The sequence below is a fragment of the Bos grunniens genome, chromosome 29 (assembly GCF_055505025.1).
Source record: "Bos grunniens cultivar Pamir isolate PY7600 chromosome 29, Bosgru_T2T1.0, whole genome shotgun sequence".
Taxonomy (NCBI): domain Eukaryota; kingdom Metazoa; phylum Chordata; class Mammalia; order Artiodactyla; family Bovidae; genus Bos; species Bos grunniens.
Window position 1 is genome coordinate 4293290 of NC_141193.1, and position 18752 is coordinate 4312041.

The 18752-nt window shown below is 51.3% G+C and overlaps 1 protein-coding gene across 1 annotated transcript in view; it reads left to right on the forward strand.

Annotated features, from left to right (window-relative positions):
* Positions 1 to 12448, forward strand: part of LTO1 (LTO1 maturation factor of ABCE1) — a 67378-nt gene extending 54930 nt beyond the window's left edge. Inside the window, exon 4 of the mRNA XM_086383691.1 lies at positions 12129 to 12448. Coding sequence (XP_086239817.1) covers positions 12129 to 12270 — 142 coding nt within the window. The 3' untranslated portion in view covers positions 12271 to 12448. The remainder of the gene's footprint in view (positions 1 to 12128) is intronic.
* Positions 12449 to 18752: the final 6304 nt, after the last annotated feature.

The following is an 18752-nucleotide window of genomic DNA, read 5'->3' on the forward strand; positions in this document are numbered from 1 at the left end:
TCCTTAAGCAAACTTGAACCTCACTCACCCTACTCGAATTATTCTTCAGGTAACCGGGGGCCCATTTGGGCTGGTGGTCCTGAATTCTCAGAACAAAATCTGTCTAGTAGGCAGACCGAGAGGTTTGGGATGAGGCAGCACATGTGCGCTCAGTCGTGTCTGACTCTTTGGGGCCCCATGGACTGTAGCCTGCCAGGCTCCTCCGTCCACGGGATTCTCCAGGCAAGGACACTGGAGCAGGTTGTCATGCCCTCCTCCAGGGCATCTTCCTGACCCAGGGATCAAACCCAGGTCTCCTGAATTGCAGGCGGATGCTTTGCCACTGAGCCACCCGGGAATGAGGCAGACTCTGGTATGAATTCTGGAACATCCAGGGGATTTCAGTGTCTTTAGATCTGCAGGTTTCTGTTTATCATCCGGGCAGCCTATTGTCTGATCATTTAAAAAGAATTATTTGGCTGTGCCAGGTCTTCGTAGCAGCCCACAGGATCTTTAGTTGCGACGTGTGAACTCTTAGTTACGGCACATGGGGTCTAGTTCTCTGACCAGGCATTAAACTGCGATCCCCTGCTTTGGGAGCTTGAAGTCTTAGCCACTGGGCCATCAGGGAAGTCCTCTGGCTGACAGTGTTAACTTCTGAGTTAGCAGTGCCATGGAGGCTGGGCTGGGTATGGAACTGCACCCTGAAATCAGCAGTCACACTTACACACAGGCTCCCACCCCATCAACAGAAGCAATCTCCTTACCTCTGACAGAGGGGACGTGTCTCCTTTCTCGGAGAGATTTCCCAGAGCCTCACTCAAGACACTTGACATTTGTCCTCCCTAACGGAACCCATGGCCCCTCAATACATCGACTGGTAAGGCTGATAACTAAGATTGGCCATCAGGATGTCTGCAGAGGAGAAATACGTCAGGCAATGAAGAGAGCCGGAGCTGGTAATGGGTGCCAGTGGAACCAGGAAAATACATGTGATGGTTGGTCTGGCTCTGTTCACAGACCCGGACACTATTGATCGATTAACTAGAAGTCAAGTCTCTTTGAGGACAGATCCTGTAAATGTCACTGCCGGTTGATGCCATCATTATTTTCCTGATCCTTCCCCAAAGTGATAGATATATGGCTACTGACCATGGTATGTGTGTCCTGAGAAAAGACTTTCCAGGATTGTTGGATGCAGGGTCTGCTACCAGGAGACCTGAAACTCTGTTGCTGACCCCAATGACAGTGATAAATAGAGTCCTGGCCCAATTTTATGTCACAGCGAATCCAGGGGCTCACCTGCGATCACTTTCTCGGTCCCTTATTGTGTAACTCGGGGGGCTGCAATCCAGAGTCGGCAGGACCCTGGCTTTGATTCTGTGACCTGCAGAAAAGGAGTCATTCGGTGGGAGGAGCCAAGTGGAGTCACCTGAAACTGTCCCCTCCTGGCTGAGGCAGTGAGGCAGAAGCAAAACCACCCCAGGAGGAGCTGCAAAGACTTGGTGCCTCACAAAACACTTAAGGATGCGGGGGTCCTGCCCCATCGCATTCCCATTCCGCTCACCCATCTGACCCCAAAGCACGCAGGACGTTCTGTAAACCACGCCAGAGGCGGTGTATGGTAACGAGGAGACTGACACGGCCCCTGACGCTGTATGTGGTTGTGTTCTCACTCATTTACTGGTTTAGGCACTTTTCATTCCTCCTGTAAACTCTTGTTGTCAGTTGGGTGGAGCTTCCACCGGAAGAGCGTCCTGGCCATATAGATCAGCTGGCAGTAAACTTTTGCTTGTGTTGTCGTTCAGTTGCTAAGTCAAGTCCAACTCTTTGTGATCCCATGGACTGCAGCCTGGCAGGCGCCTCTGTCCTCCACTATCTCCCAGAGTTTGCTCAGATTCATGTTCATTGAGTCGGTGATGCCATCTAACCATCTCATCCTCTGCTTTCCTCTTCTCTTCCTGCCCTCAATCTTTTCCAGCATCAGGGAATGAGTTGGCTCTTTGCATCAGGTGACCAAAGTATTGGAGCTTCAGCTTCAGCATCAGTCCTTTCAAAGAATATTAAGGGCTGATTTCCTTTAGGATTGACTGGTTTGATCTCCTTGTGTGTTATTGATCTGAAAATGCCTTTATTTCAATCCTCTTGTTTTTGAAGGACATTGTCATTGGGTATAACATTCTGAGTTGGTGAGTCTTTCCTTCCAACACTTTAAATATCATTTCCCACTATTTGCTGATCTCTTTTGTTTCTGATGAGATATCAGCCATGAGTGTTGGGTTCTTCTTGGATAGGTAATGTGCTCTTTTATCTGGCTGCTTTCAAGATTTTCTATTTTTCAGTAGTATGACAATGTGTGCAGGTACGGTTTTCAGGCTTTTTTTGGGTTTTGTTTTGTAATTATCCTATTTGGGATTTATTGTGTTTCTTGGATCTGTAAATAGCGTTCTCCCTATTATATGGAGATCTTCAACTTTGGGAATTTTTTGTTTTATTTACTCAGTCTTTTTGTGCTTCCTTTCACTCTGTTTTATTTCTGGGACTGCAACTACACATATTCCAGGCCATGTGACTTTGTTCCAAGGGTCTCTGAGCATTTGCTAACTTTCTTTAGATTTCCCTCTCTCTCTTTAAAATGTTTAAAAACGTCTGTATTTACTCTGGTAGGACTGGGTCTTTGTGGCTGTGTGCGGTTGTGGTGAGGGGTGGCTGCTCCTCACGGCGATGCGCGGACTTCTCATGCTGTGGCTTCTCTTTTGTGGAACACAGGCTCCAGGCACGTGAGGCTCCAGGCGGCCTGGGCTCAGCAGTTGTGGTGCGCAGGCTTAGTTGCTCTACTGCATGCAGAACCTTCCCAGACCGGGGTGGAACCCATGTCCCCAGCACTGGCAGGCAGATTCCTATCCACTAAATCACCAGAGAAGGCCTCTCTGTTGATTGGATCGTTTCTATTGATCTGTCTTCAGGTAATTTCTACTGATATTTCTAATCTTCTTTGAATCCACTTACTTTTTCACTTGTTATTGTGCCTGTGAATTCTGGAATTTCCATTTAGTTCTCTTTTCAAGTTCTAATTTATCTGCTGAGATTCTTTATTGATTTGTTCATTAGGGCCATATTTTCCTTTAAATCCTTGAACATATTTATAATAATGGCTTTATATATCTGCTAAGTCCAACATCTGGGCTATCTTCGGGTCAGTGGCAATTGACTCCTATTTTATGGCATATGAGTTATATTTTCCTTGTGCTTTGCTTGTCTAGATTTTTTCCTATTATTTGGAACTTCAGATGACACATTTTAGAGATTTTGAATTTGATATTTGTCTCTGAGTCCTGCTGGTTTTATTCTTGTAGGTGGTGGATATTCCTGGCTGATAAGTTGAACTTGCATAGACTTGGATCTGGCTTTTCCTGGGCCCCTCTAAGTTGCTTTGACTCTCCTTCTGAATTCTGTCTTCAAGCTTTGTTGAGAGTTGATTTAAGGCTCTAGACTTAGATAGACTAGACTTTGCTGTAAGTTATGGTCTTTACTCCTAAGGCACAACTTTTCTGATGTCTCTTCTCCTTTCTGGTTGGCTGGCAACTTCAGTGTGTCTCAGCAAACTTTGGTCTCTCAACTGCACAGCACCTGATCTCAAGTAATTCTTACATAGTCTTTCCCTGTATACTCACAACCCCACTCTTAGCCAAAGACTTGCAGGTAATCTTCATGCAAATGTCTGAGGTGTTCCTGTGGGCACAGCTGCCTCCTCTCTGGCACCCTGACCACAGATTCACATCATTTTCACAGTCCCCGCCACTCAATACGATTGTTCTCCTCTGCTCTCGCTCCTATACTGTGGTCAGGAAATTTCCCCAGGCAGAGAGGCTGGGCAGTTAATGGGATTGCCTTATGAGTTTCCCCTCTCTCAGGGATCACACTCTCTAATGCCTGCTTTCTGTTGCCCAAACAAGACTGCTTCATATTTTCCCCCCCAGTTTTATGGTTCTTTATGGCAGGAAGCTTCCTCTGGTAGTCACTTCTCCATCTGGGAGTCAGAAATGGAAGTTAAATGGTATGCACCTATTGATCTAGAAGTGTTCTTCTCCAATCCCATTGGTGAAGAGGATAAAAAACAATTTGTCATCATAGGAGAAGGACAGAAGTTCACATTCACTCTCTGGTTCCAGACTGGAGCTAACTCTCCTATTCTCCCAACAAGACACCTCATAGGGACCATAGTCATCCTGATATTCTATAGATCAGGCTGGTCTTCTGTACTGATAACCCATGTGAATTGGAAGTGGTGAGCATGGAGCATAGAGTATGCAGAAAGTGAGAAAGAGACTTCTGACAATATAAAGGGCTGCATGCCAATGAAATGAGCAGGGACCCAGTGTCCAGGGCCCGTGGGGCTTCCCTTTAAAGCAAAGAACCATTTGCTGCCCATCCTACATCTTCTACAGCTAGCAGGAAAGAAGCACAAAACTTAAAGTTGTTTGGACTTGGGGGGAGGTGGAAATCGATAGCACTCTCAGGAATTCTGTTCTAACCAGCTTATCGAGTGGTTTGAAAGGCTTTCTATCTCACGTGAGACCCAGAGCAGGTCTTAGAGGGCTCGGTGGCAGGCAGAGCCTGGAGTGTAAGTTTCTCTGTCCCTAGTGGCTTGCGATCCACCAGATAAGGTGATGAAGGCTTGCACAGGTGGAGAGTGCAGAAAACCTCTCCAGGAACGTCTCAGCATAGACCTGTGGGGTTCTTGAGTGAAGACATGCTCTTTCTAGAAATTTTTCTTTTCTTTTTTTTTTTTGGCCATACTGTGCAGCATGCAGGATCTTAGTTTCTTGACCAGAAATTGAGCCTGTGCCCCACTCTGTTGGAAGTGCAGAGTCTTAACCACTAGGCTGCCAGGGAAGCCCCAAGATGTGCTCTCTACAATATAGAAGCCACTGGCAGTTTGAAGAACAGCTTGTGAGTTGCTAGTAGGTTCCAACAGGGCTGGAGCACCTGGCCAGGGCACTCCAGGTGGCTGTGCAGCTGAAGTGCCCCTCATGAGCTGGCTGAAGACTGACTCTTTTTGCATCACGTCCTCTCTGAGAAGTAACCCTGAAAGACAGCAGGGGCGGTGGGGGCATCCCGCAGGCAGCACACTGGCCATCCACTGTACATAGAAAAGTACCCAGAAGCAGGAAAATCCACAGACGCCTGGACATGGGCAAACGGCTTGTCTTATGGGATAGGAGCCTGAAAGGAACAATATTAGGAGATCGGGAACAACTTAGTTTGGAGATGGACCTACAGCAGTGGGCAAAAGTGTGTGGATGCCAACTGGCCTTCAGAGGACCTGTCCCATAGTTCAGGCCCGCAGGGACCAGGTCAGTGGGATGACCTGTCCTGGAGATGATGGCCAGTCTTTCTACTTGGTTATGGCACAAAAGAATAAATCAAAGATGATGAACCCCAAATCTCTCTTTGGCTGCTCTCTTTGAATGACCACAGTCATCCCCAGATGATGCTATTGATGATGGAGTAATGAACAAGAATCCACAGGAGACAGCAAAGATACCTCTTTCTTCCTGGAAATTACGTTACTACGAGAGTGTTCAGAAATAATGACTATGGTCTTGGGGCATGTTAAGTGGCCCATAGACACCAATACCCATGCTGGACACCCAAACTTTCAGCAACCAAGACAAATGATGACCCTTCAACGTGACACCCTGCCTTGAGAGCACCAGTGGGCCCCTTAGCGGCAGGTTGAGTCCATCACCCTCTTTTAATCTGGAATTCTCCAGGCAAGAATACTGGAGGAGGTAACCGTTCCCTTCTCCAGGGGATCTTTCTGAGCTAGGGACTGAACCCTAGTCCCATCTTTCCTGCATTGCGGACAGATTCTTTATCAGCTAATCCACTAGGGAAGCCCTTCTAATCTGGGTAGAACAGCAGTTTGTCTTTTCTGGAACTGCCATTACTCTTGGTATGGGTTTGCTTCCTCTGCTCACAGTGCTTCCCAGCACCCATCAAAGGGCTTATAGAATCCATCCCCGAGGTCTGACTGCACACCTTGAATTGAGAAGTCATTTTACAGCTGGGGAGATACCACACTGAACACACAGCCTTGTGGTCTACTGGTCTTAGGACCTACTCTCATCAGTCAGAAGCAGATAGGCTGGGAGAATACAAGAGCATCCTGTGAACGACTCAGCTACCCATCAGTGCACCCAATCAATAGCCAGATATGGTGCTGTGACCCCCAAAGTTGAAATTCATGGGTTCAAGAACAAAGGCTGGAGTAGGAGAGCCATTTCTCATTGTCACTGCAGCCCCCACACCCCACACCAGGTGCCTCGCTGGAGGTACGTGCTGAACATGCCTCTTGCTTCCTGCCCCTAAGCTCCTCTGAGGACTGCCATGGGTGTGTGCTTAGCCCTCACACACACTATCTGGAAGTGCTGGGAAGTCAACATTCTGTGGGCTGATCCTCTGTCCGATGGAGGGGGGAAACTGACAGATGAAGGTTAGACATGAGAGCTGGACCATAAAGAAGGTTGACTGCTGAAGAACTGATGCTTTTGAATTGTGGTGCTGGAAAACACTCTGGAGAATCCCCTGGACAGCAAGGAGATCAAACCGTTCAATTCTAAAGGAAATCAACCCTGAATACTCATTGGAAGGACTGATGCTGAAGCTGAAGCTCCAATCCTTTGGCCACTGATACAAAGAATTGACTCATCAGAAAATATCCTGATGCTGGGAAAGACTGAGGAAAGGAGAGGGGCATGACAGAAAATGAGATGATTGGATGGCATCGTCCACAGACTCAACAGACATGAGTTTGAGCAAGCTCTGGGAGATGGTAAAGTCAGGGAAGTCTGGCGTGCTGCAGTTCGTGGAGTTGCAAAGAGTTGGACACAACTGAGCGACTGAACAACAAGAGATCCCAAGAGCCAGTGGAGGGAGACAGGCAGTGGGGTTGGGGGAAGCTAGAGAGGCCAGGAGGCATTGTGTGTAGCTCTGATGAGAAAGAGGAGGGAGTCAGGTGACCATCAGGAGTGAAGTGTTCTGGATGGAGGGGATAGCGTGTGTTAGTCTCTCAGGTGTGTTTGACTCTTTGTAACCCCATGGACTGTAGCCCGCCAGGCTCCTCTGTCCATGGGATTCTCCAGGCAAGAGGGGATTGCCATTCCCTCCTCTAAGAGGGGATACCAGGGGACCACCTCATGGAGATGAGGGTCTTTTCCATTCCAGCGCATTCAGTGTCTAGAAATAAAAAATATTCAACTGCACATAATACCCCTGAGAAAGTGGCTTAGCAGGATTATGTAACTGCTTCATGTACTGGTGAGCCCAGGGGCTTCACAGGGTCCTCCATCCATTTTTCTTGCCAATGGACATAATCTGGACAAGAAAATTGTGATTTGAAGATGGCAGATCCAAAGGGGAAACAAAAATATGTGTAGCAGGCATCCGTTTATTAGAGACCAAGTTTAGTTATGATCAGTCAAGTCTTTCTCCTTGATTACAGCAAAAAAGAATAAATAAAAGAGGCAAACCCAAGACCTCTCCCTGGCTGCTCTTTAGAAAGGCCGTTGTGATCTGGTAGAATCCAAGTCAGGTGTGGTGGGTACCACAGTCACCCCCAGGATGATGCTGTTGATGATGGAGAAATGAGTAAGAATCCACTGGGCGCAGCAGAGATATCTTTTCCTTCCTGGAGACTGTTGCTAAGGAGCGTATTCATAATGAAAGACCATTGTCTTGGGGCATGTGAAGAGGCCCACAGAAATCAAAGGACTTTAAAGGGGTTGAGAAGCAGGTGTGGTGAAGACTCGGACATGGAGGGAATTGTCGGGGCCAGAAGGGACAAAGTTCAGACGGTGCCCACGGCGTTTTATTGCAGAAAGGAAAGCATCCTTTTGAATTCTGTAATAACACTGTGTTTGTGGTCTATTTTCATCTGAGGATCTCAGAACACTTTCAGGTTGTCATTAAGCTTCACAGCGACCTGATGTACTGGGTATAATTATACCCATTTCATCGCAGGGTCATCTGAGGCCCTTTAAGATGAGCCGACTTGCTTGGAGACTTTGATCTCGACTTTTCTGTTTTCCACCCTGACTTGCCTGGTTCATTTTAATGTCGCGAAATCAGTGAGGGACATGAAAATTTCAACAAATCTACTCCAAAACCAGTTACTTAAATTCTTGGGCAAACCCTCCGTGGCTCTCCATGACCACCTTCCTCTCATGTTCATTAACAAAACCAGTTAGCCAAGGTATTTTTTTACATGCTTTTAGGAAAAGTCGTTGTATGGAAATATTGGAAGGCGTGAGATTGATCCCACGGAGCAAATGCGCCCCTTTCCCATGGTCTGGAATGGACTCTGTCCCAGGCAAATTGGAGTTGCAGGTATGCCGCTAATTTCCCATCATTCTGCTTGGAGGCGATAAGATGTCTTTTCATCTTAAGTTACATAAGTATCCAAACACATAAGGAGACCGTTATTACAAAGGCAACCGACAAGGGCAAAAAAAAAAAAAGAGTTTCATTTATTCTGAATATCTGCACTAAAAGGTTTTGATGTCTTTTCGGGGACTCCTAAGTACTAAGAAGGAGAAAAAAAAATGCACAAAAGTCCTTTTGAAAATGCAACCTGGCTGTCGCTGATGTTGGGTCTGTCGAGAAATCTATTGTCCATAAGGCAAGGGCCGGGCGATCATAATCCATCCTATGATATTTGCATTCGCCTTCCCCGTCTGCCCAACCGGCGGCTTATGCAAAGCAGCTCTTAGTATTCTTAGGGGGGTGGGGGCAGGGAGAGAGGCATGTACATGTACTTCAAAAACTCAGCTCCTGACAATGGAGAACATTTGTGGTAAATATGCTGCACTCTGGATGTTTTCTACCCGCTTCTTCAGGAAAACAGATGGGTAGTTTCTCTGACAGTGAAATTTATAGGTAACTGAAGGAAATGAGTGGTAAAAGGGAAAACTCCCTGTTTTTAATGTTTCCCATATAATCAAGCGCCTCTTTCATGGAGGTACCCCACTGCACTCCATCCTTCCACATTCTTTCCCCTTGACTGGCTCTCAAAAGATCCATTTCAACGAGGAAGAAAAAACCCAGCATCAAGGATGATGGTTGCGGATCCTGACACACACACAGGTTGTCTGCCTAACAGATAGCTTTGGCTCGGCCATATCGGACAGCCGACCTCTGGGTGAGCCGCCCAGCAGCCGCACTCCTGCGGGCGATGTCGAGGGAAGCCGGCCCTGCAGATTAGGGGCCCCCCGGGAAACCGAGACCGATCCGGCCGCTCAGTTTCATCTCTAATCTATCCGGCGAGGTGTGTTCAGTCAGCGACTTCCCAGGAAGACTTGGGCCGCATGGGAAGAAATTTAAGTTTCCAGCCTGTGTCCCTAGGGCCGTCTGAATGGAGCCGGTGTTTGAGCCTGTCCTGCACCTCGTGTAGGTCTGTGATACCATCAGGGGTGCCCCTGCGCTGGGCGGCGGGGGAGGAGGGAGGTGGCTGGCCTGGGGACTCGAGAAACTCAATCCCAGGCCGTTTTAGCTCGACAGACATGGATGGAGAATTTACTAGGGTGGATGGATGGATAAATTAAATCACAAAATCTGCACTGGGAGGGAGAGGAGTGTATGTGACTACTGTAACGCAAGTGAGGACAAGATATATGTGCATGTATATATATGTATATGTGCATATATATACATAAAGAGAGGTGGGCTTCCCCAGTGGCTCAGTAGTAAAGAATCCACCTGCAATGCAGGTGACACAGGAGATGCGGGTTTGATCCCTGGGTCAGGAAGATCCCCTGGAGGAGGAAAGGGCAACCCACTCATGCCTACAGAATCCCATGGACAGAGGAGCCTGGTGGGCTACAGTCCCTGGGGTCGCAAAGAGTCAGACAAAACTGAAGCAACTGAGCGCACACTGACACACGCACAGAAGCACGAAAACATTTCGGATAAATGATTTCTTCTGTCTCAGAGAACCTAGGATGAGATTTCAGATGGGTTCTGAAGGATAAATGGAAACTCAGTGAGAGGAAGACTCTGTGAGTTTATTCAGGCTACTGTCACAAAGCACCTCAGCCAGAGGGGCTGCAGGCTGGAACCCCAGACCCGGGTGTGGGTGGGGCTGGTCCTCCTGAGGCCCTATCCTGGGCGTGCAGACGGCCATCTCCTGCCCGTGTCCTCACAGGGTCGTCCCTCTGAGTGTGTCTGTGTCCTGACCGCCTCTTCTTATAAGGCCACTAGACCTCTATGAGACTAGGGCCCGCCCAAAAGACTTCATTTTTACCTTAATCACTTTTTGAAAGGCCCAGCTCCAGATACAGTCACATCGTGAGGTGCTGGGTCAGGACCCCAACACAGGGCTCTTTGGGGGAGACAATTTGGCCCCTGACAAAGGGAAGGTGGTCCTTTCATGACGTTATAGAGACAGCAAAGCCAGAGACACAAAAGGGCAGGGTCTTGGGTCAGGTTTCCCGGATGCAGAGCCTGAGGTAAGGGCTGGGATCCACGTGATTTATTGAGGGAGGTCTCTCAAAGGAAGTGAAGGAGGCAGGATGGGGCAGGGGGCAAGCCTCAGTGAGGTGGTGGTCTCAGCCGGAGACTGGCCTCAGCCTGGGCCCTCATGGAGCTCTGGGGTGTCAGATGAGGCACCAATAGACTTGATGCCTCTTGAGGCCACCATGGGGGCTTTTTGTACACCCCCCACCAGGTTAGCCGGACACTGGCTGTGGTTTCCCAGGATGGCCAAAGCGTGATGTTCTTAGCCAGGGCTCCCATGGGGTTGAGGACCAGGTCAAAGCTAAGGTTTTCCCCATAGTCAAGTACGGATGTGAGAGCTAGACCATAAAGAAGGCCGAGCACTGATGAATCTGTGCTTTCGAACTGTGGTGCTAGAGAAGGCTCTCGAGAGTCCCTTGGACTGCAAAGAGATGAAACCAGTCAATCCTAAAGGATATCAACCGTGAGTATTCTTTGGAAGGACTGAGGCTGAAGCTGAAGCTCTAATACTTTGGCCACCTGATGCAAAGAGCTGACTCACTGGAAAAGACCCTGATGCTGGGAAAGATTGAAGGCAGGAGGAGAAGAGGATGACAGAGGATAAGATGGTTGGATGGCATCACTGACTCAAGGATATGAATTTAAGCAAATTCTGGGAGACAGTGAAGGACAGGGAGGCCTGGTGTGCTGCAGTCCATGGAGTCGAAAAGAATCAGACACGACTGAGCAACAACAGCAGCAACAACTGGACCAGGAGCTGCCTGAACAACCAACATCAGAGGCTGGAGGTGCTCCTGGCAGCCGAGCTCCTGGGGGACCCGAGTGGGTGCCCACGCTTCCCAGAGGCACAGTGAGCTTGAGGGGACCACGGAGGTCTGCAGTGGTGAGGGTGGGGTGTGGGCAGAGCTACTGAAAGGGGGCAAATTGAGGATGAAGCTACACTGCTGCCCCTGGTGTCTCTGGCCTGCCCCCCGCCCCCAGCCTGGCACGTGGCAGGGACCCTGCCAGAGTTGCTGTTCAGTTGCTAAGTTGTGTCTGACTCTTTGTGATCCCATGGACTGCAGCATGCCAGGCTTCCCTATCCTTCACTATCTCTAGGAGTTTGCTCAGAGTTTATGATGCCATCTGCAAGAGGGGCTATGAGAAAACCCATGTGGGCCAGCCCTGGACCAACTTCTGCATTCAGAGAGCTACTTCCATTGCCTCTCCTTGGGCTTTTATTAAAAAGAGGTGATTTCTCATTCTTTGCTTTTGGATTCTAAAGGTCTTCTGAGTGGCTTTTGAGCTATGGAAATTATGTTAAACATCACAGAGTTGATTGCTTTTTATAAACTTTTCATGATCTTGATTTCTTTTTAACCTTTAGAATAAACAACATAACTCTGAATCCTATAAAGGAAAAGGAAAAAAAGAGGTGATTTCAACCTGATGAATAAATCCGAGGGGACTGGGTATATAAGAGGACTGTGCATCTTTGCAGAGGAGCTCGCTGCCCAGAAGCCAAGGAAGTGAGAAGTTGGACAGCGTCAGCCGTGGGGGAGGGGGCAAGGTCCTTCCTCCTCGTGGGGCGTGGAGCCCAGGGGTACGCAGAGTGAGGAGGAGGATGACTAATGGCAGGCTTTCTTCCTCCCCAGTTTGTTGGAGGTGGTCCTGTCCTCCATGGCCAGCTCCATCCACTGTGGGTTTGAGGGAAGCCCTCCTGATTTCGTCACCATCATCACCGCCTGCTGGAGGATGGTCACGTGCTTGAGCACACAGGAGTGGTGCTGTGTCTGAATCTGGCACCGAGCGCAGGCAGGGAGAGGTTCACGTGGTGAGATCTGCCTTGGGAACCACCCTCTCCAAAGCCGACATCCTGTGAGATTCACGAGCAGTGTTCTGAGCCTTCTCAGCAGCGCCTCTTCCTGCTATGGACGCTCAATGCCTGTCTGGTCAATAAAGGACACGAACCACTGATGCGTCCTCTTGCTGAATCCATCTGGAACTCCGGGGATGGAGAGCAGGTGGGGGGCTGCTAGCCCAGCTCTGACAGGGCTCCTGTTTTGATGATGGACAGGGACCCTGGAAGAGCCCCCTCACGCACTCCCATAGGTCAGCTTGGGGACGTATTCACTTTCTGCTCCCATCAGACTGTTCTTTCTGGCAACGGAGCTGCAGGCTGAAAAAGAGGACATGATGTGGGGACTGCCCTGAAGGTCCAGTGGTTAGGATTCTGTGCTCCCACTGCAGCAGGGACATGGGTTCCATCTCTGGTCGGGGGTCTAAGATCCCACATGGCTTGTAACATGGCCAAAAAAATAAAAGGGATTCTATCCTGAACAAAGCGGTAGACCCCCTCCTGTTAGAGTCATCTGAGAAACCGTGCATTTGATTCCTTACAGAACAGTCTCCCGTCCCCCTGTCCCCCAGTCCTAACCATCAGGTGGATGGCTGGTGTGCCTGTAGATGTTAGTGGATTCCTGCGTTCTAATAGCAATTGCGTGGTGGCCTCATTCCTGGGGGACCGCTGAGTTTCAAACATTCTGGTCTCTTAATGTTATGAAAATATGCTGTTTTTTTTTTTTTTAAACTAAAGGGAATCAAGACAGACAAAGAAAGAAAGGGAGAAATGCAAGTTGAACCTAAGACGACTTTTTTTTTAAAGTCGACCAGAAGGCACGACAGAAGTCTGGCAAAGATAAAGCCACGGGTTCAAACATATAGCGCTTACTTTTCCTTTGCATCAAAGCAAAGCAAACATCGAGAAGGCTCATAGGCAGAGCTAACCTCCTCAACTGATCCTTTCTCCCCCCTCACTGGCTGCTGGGGGACGTAGATGCCTCAGCCTCTTAAATAACGCTCGGAACAGCGGGCCAATTGTGTGGCCGGGCCAGCGCTGCCCCAGGTAGCCGATAACTTCCTGTGTTGAAATGATGACTTGGAGATTTCATCCCGATATCCCCGCTCACCAGGAAATATCCTCTTACAGACCTGCCATTTCGTAAAGTAATCGGTGAGAATGCCATTAAAGTCAATGTCTTAATTAAGCTAAGCATTAGCCAAGGAATTACAGGCATCTGAAGGCTTAGATGGCCTAGGGGATCTCGTTTCAAGAGGCAGAGGTGTGTGGAAGGTGGAGGACTGGGAACTCCGAGGGAGGCGTCCACCGCCACTGAGAGCCGGCGCATCACGGTCGCCTGGGACCCCTTCGGCAGGGCTGCTCACACCCCTGCAGGGTGGGCTGAACCCAGCCCTTCTTGGCATCTCCAGGTTCTCCTTTTTTTAAATTAATTTTTAGTTGAGTACAGCTGCTGTACGACGCTGTGTTAGTTTCCGCTGTACAGCCACATGAATCGGCTGTACGTATGTGTGCATCCCCTCTTCTTTAATTTCCTTCCCATTTAGGTCACACAGAGTGTTGGGAGAGTTCCTGGGGCTGTGCGGTGGACTCTCATTAGTCATCTATTAGTAACAGTATCAGGAGAAGGCAATGGCACCCCACTCCAGGACTTTTGCCTGGAAAATCCCATGGACGGAGGAGCCTGGTAGGCTGCAGTCCATGGGTCACTAGAGTCGGACCCGACTGAGCGACTTCACTTTCACTTTTCACTTTCCTGCATTGGAGAAGGAAATGGCAACCCACTCCAGTGTTCTTGCCTGGAGAATCCCAGGTATGGGGAAGCCTGGTGGGCTGCTGTCTATGGGGTCGCACAGAGTTGGACACGACTGAAGCGACTTAGCAGCAGCAGCAGCAGCAACAATATCAATAACATATATATGTCAGTTCCAATTAATCCCATCCCCCCTTTCCCTTCTCAGTGTCCATTCATTTGTTCGCTACATCTGTGTCTCTATTTCTGTTTTGCAAGTAAGATCTTCTGTACCATTTTCTAGATTTCACATACATGCATTATTACACGGTATTTGTTTTGCTCTTTCAGTCTGAATGAGCATCTCCACATCCATCTCCAGCTTCTTTAACCCGTTTCCTTGCCTGTGGTCAGCCGTTCCTCTTTGCCTTGCGTAGATGCCTGCAGGCAGATGCTGAGGATGTGGGACCTGGGACCGGCTGGCTCGGTCTCTCCCGGGACCTACATCTGAGGGAAGCTGAAGTCATGCAGGTTGGCCGAGGTCCTCTCACGCAGGGAGCGATGTGCCTTGGGTGGAGGAAGGCACTTTGGTCCCCCCGACCTTGCTGCACTTCCACCGCACCCAGACCCCCAGGAACACCTGTCTCTGTCTCTCACTTCTAGGTACTTAATTAACTGTTCTGTTCTCAGTTTTCAACTCTGGAAAATGGGATTTATTCTCCAGTGCCTAGCTGGAGTGAGCCAGTGACTTGGTAACAACCAGCTGTCAAATATAATCAGATATAACTTTGGATGGTCATAGCACTAGACCTGGGGTCTAAGACCTGGGTCTTGGCTTGGCTGACCTCACTGGAATTGTCCACGCTGGCAGGAGGTGAAGGAGGGGCATAGATGCCCAGTCACTGCTCTTTCTGTCCTCTCTGAGCATTTTGCCCTGCCTGAGATCCTGTTTCATAACTTGTGGCTTCCTCTGGGAACCTTGGCTGTGGGTGCCCGCCTCCGGGCCAGGACCCAGGGCTGTACAGCTGAATTGACCAGAGCCTCCAAGCCTCCAGACTTCACTCCCTGATCCCGAGCTTGTAAACCTCGCTGCGGGTATCAGTTACCTTTTGTTGCTGTTGTTTAGTCGCTAAGTCTTGTCTGACTCTTTGTGACCCGCCAGGCTCCTCCGTCCATGGGATTTCCCAGGCCAGAATACAGGAGTGGGTTGCCATTTCCTCCTCCAGGGGATCTTCCTGATCCAGGGATCGAACCAGCATCTCCTGCATTGGCAGGCAGATTCTTTACCCCTGAGTCACCAGGGAAGCCCGTCAGTTCCCTAGTGCTGCGTAACAAAGGACCCCTCAAGCGCAGCGTCTGAAGGCAGGAGTACGCTTTCGTTCTCCCAGTTCCTGAGGGGGAGGAACTGGGGAGGGGCTCCAGGTGAGTGGCCCTGACCCCGGGTCTGTCGTGAGATTGTACTTGAGGTGTGGCTGGAGCGTCCTCATCTGAAGGCTTGGCGGGGCCGGGGGAGCCACCTCCAGGAGCCTCATGTCCTCATCCCGAGCCTCCCCACAGGCTGCGCGAGCATCCTCACAATGTGGCGGCCGGCTGCCCCGGGGAGAGGATCCCAGGGAGGACCCGGCCTCTCCAGCACATCCTGCTCTCCATGGGAGGGACCTACACAAAAGCACAAACGCCAGGCAGCCCCCGGGCCCCCAGGCCCGCTCGGAGGCTGGCTGCCGCCCTGGCTTCTCCACCAGGGTCTTCGTCTCTGGTTGCAGGAGACCAGTGGTTGGGGTGGGCATGCTTTGGGGCCCCTCCACGACCAGCCAGTCCCCAAGGCCTCTGGCTCCTGGGCCTGGAGTCCAGGGTGCTTCTCTGGGCAGAGGGGCAGTGCCCCCCACTTCCGCCTGCCTGTGAGTCCCAAGAGAGTCCAGGGGTCCAGAGGTCCCTGCAGGCTTTGACCAGGTGGACACAGATATCTTCCTAAGCCCTGCCCTCAAGGTTTCCAGTACCTACTTCTCCCCTCCATGTGGAGGGGCTGCACCACAGGGTATAAACCCCACCTGTGAACACCTCACTGTCCAGCCAGTGGCCCTCAGGGCCTGGCGAGGGGGATGAGTAACCACTGACCAGAGCTTCCCAGACTTGACGCTGGGACTGTGACTGGGGGCCACTGGTGGCCCCCCAGCAGGAACGAGGAGGGCTGTGCTGCCGGGGGAGGAGAGTCGCAGTCTTCCTTTCTGAAGCTCCTCGTCGGGGCGGGATGGTCATCCAAGCTGAGGGTCAGGGCTGTGGGACTCAGGTGACCTGTTGAAAAGGTCCCATCTCCCTGGTCGGACTCCTGGGGAAGTTCTCTGTCAGACCAGGACTCAGTGGGTGTTTGCCCACGGTGCCAGGGGCAGGTGCCAGGGGCAGGGCCCAGTGCTCACAGCTGAGGGACACCTGTACTTACGCCAAGATCAGAAGTGACAGGGGCTCGAGGCTGTTTCTTTTCTGAACAGAGGAACGGTGGCTGCATCACGATAACAACAAGTACAAGCGTCTGTCACTCAGTCGTGTCCGGCTCTGTGTGGCCCCAGGCACTGAGGCCCGCCAGGCTCCTCTGTCCATGGGATTCTCCAGGCGAGAATACTGGACGGGGTTGTCATGCCCTCCTCCAGGGGGATCTTCCTGACTCAGGGACAACAGTAGTAAACAATTGAAAAAATTCTGGCCAGGTGTGGTCAGTTCTGCACACTTGGCCTCTGGTTGCATCTGCCTGGAGCGACCAGCAGGCGAGAGGAAGAATCCTGCATGGCTCCCTCACCCACAAGGGCACGGGCAAGTGCGAGGGCAGGGCCTGCTTCCTGCTCAGCTTCCCCAGGGTGGGTGCGGGGCAGTGCATCTCCTGGCCTGGAGGGACGGACCCGTAGAGTCCATCTACTTTAGGCTGTGCTTTGCACAGACCTGTGTCCCCCAGAAGATGTGGGGGTCATAACCCTCAGGACCTGGGTGTGGCCTTAGTCGGAAACAAGGTCTTTGCAGATGATCAAGTTAAGATGAGGTCACTAGGGTGGGTCCTGATCCCACAGGACTGGGGTCCTTATAGGAAGAGGTCAGGACACAAACACACACAGAGAGGCACGACCCTGTGAGGACAGGGGGAGGAGGCGGCTGTCTGCACGCCCAGGAAAGAGGCCTCAGGAGGACCAGCCGTGCCCACACCTGGGTCTGGGATTCCAGCCTCTGACTGGGAGAAATAAATGCCGTTGATTAGGGACCGTGTGTGGGACTGTTGCTGCAGCCGAGCAGACTGATGTATCTTGTGAATCAGCCTTCATCCTGCTCACAGAGGCTGTGGGCTGGAACCACCCTTTGGAGAGATGCTGTCCCAGGGACAGAGGACAAGGTGATCAGTCTGCCTAGGCAGAGAAGGCACAATGCTGGGGGGGCCTCCCATCCCTTCTCCCATCACCAGGGCTTCCGGTTGGGAGGCGGGAGTGGCCTCCACGCACCTAGATTTGTGTGCAAGCCGAACCCAGTCCTGGAGGAGACTCAGAGTCACATGCTGGAGCCTGGGGCTGGGCTGGGCTTTCCCAGCCGGAATCTGAGACCACAGCAGGAATTGAGGTGACTGTGGGCAGCCCCGCAGGTAGCATCCCCTCCATCTTCACCTGGGGGGTCAGTTTCAGGCCCAACCTGACAGGTCCTCTTCCTACTGCAGCCCCAGAGGAGGGGACCCAGAAGCTGGACCCCCAGGTGGAGCCAGGGCCTGTCCCTTGCCTCTGGGGATGGTGGTTAAAACCAGGTGCTGGAGAGGGCCAGGCCGGTCACAGCACCCCTCACCTGGTGGCCCCAAGTCGGAGAGTCACTGGGCAGGCTGGCTCTGTGCCCCACCCCCACCTGCCTCCCTAGGGTCTGGTGGTCGCCGGATCTGGGACACATTAGGGCCCACTTGTCATTGAAGGGAAACGTCTTTGATAAAGCTGGTGGAGGGCTGAGTCAGTGGTCCTGAGAGGACCCGTGTGGTGGCCAGGCTGTGCTGTAAGCTAGCCGGGCCTCAGGGCTGGAGGGAGACGTGAGGACCACTCCAGGGTCCCCGAATTTTAAGCAGACTTGGCAGGTACCCGTTACCCCTCCACTGGTCACCGCTCCCCGGGGCTGGAGGTGCCAGCCTGCTGCCACTAAGGGAGGAACCTCTGGCTTCTTCTGGTAGCAGATGGATCTTGGTCTCCTTGGTGGTCTGGCCGTCGGCCAGGACAGGTGGATGCTGATGGTCTGAGGGTTGCAGGGGGCTGTGGCGGGTTTGCCTGGCTCCACGTTAAGTGCTTCCCGCATTCTCCCATTCACCCCCTTGACAGTCCACTGCGTGATGTCAGCCTCTGTTTTATGCCTTTTAATGACTCTCCAAGGTCTCTGGGACCAGCCGAGTCCTCCATCTTCATTCTTGTCCTGGAGACCACTTCCCCACGCTGTCCCCTAGGAGGACGAGTGGCTCAGAGACACAGTTCCTGCCTTTGGGAATCTACATCCAGCTGAGGAGACACAGGTTAAAAGTCCAGGAGGCAAGAAGACACTTAAAGGGGTACCGTGGCCACCCCGGCCCCCGCAGGCTGGACAGGAGTGTGGAGCCAAGGAGGCAACCCCAGTGGCCAGAGGAGGCTCCCCATTGCCTTCCCTGTGGGTGGGGACCGCGGGCAGAGGCTGGGAGAGCCATGCTCCAGA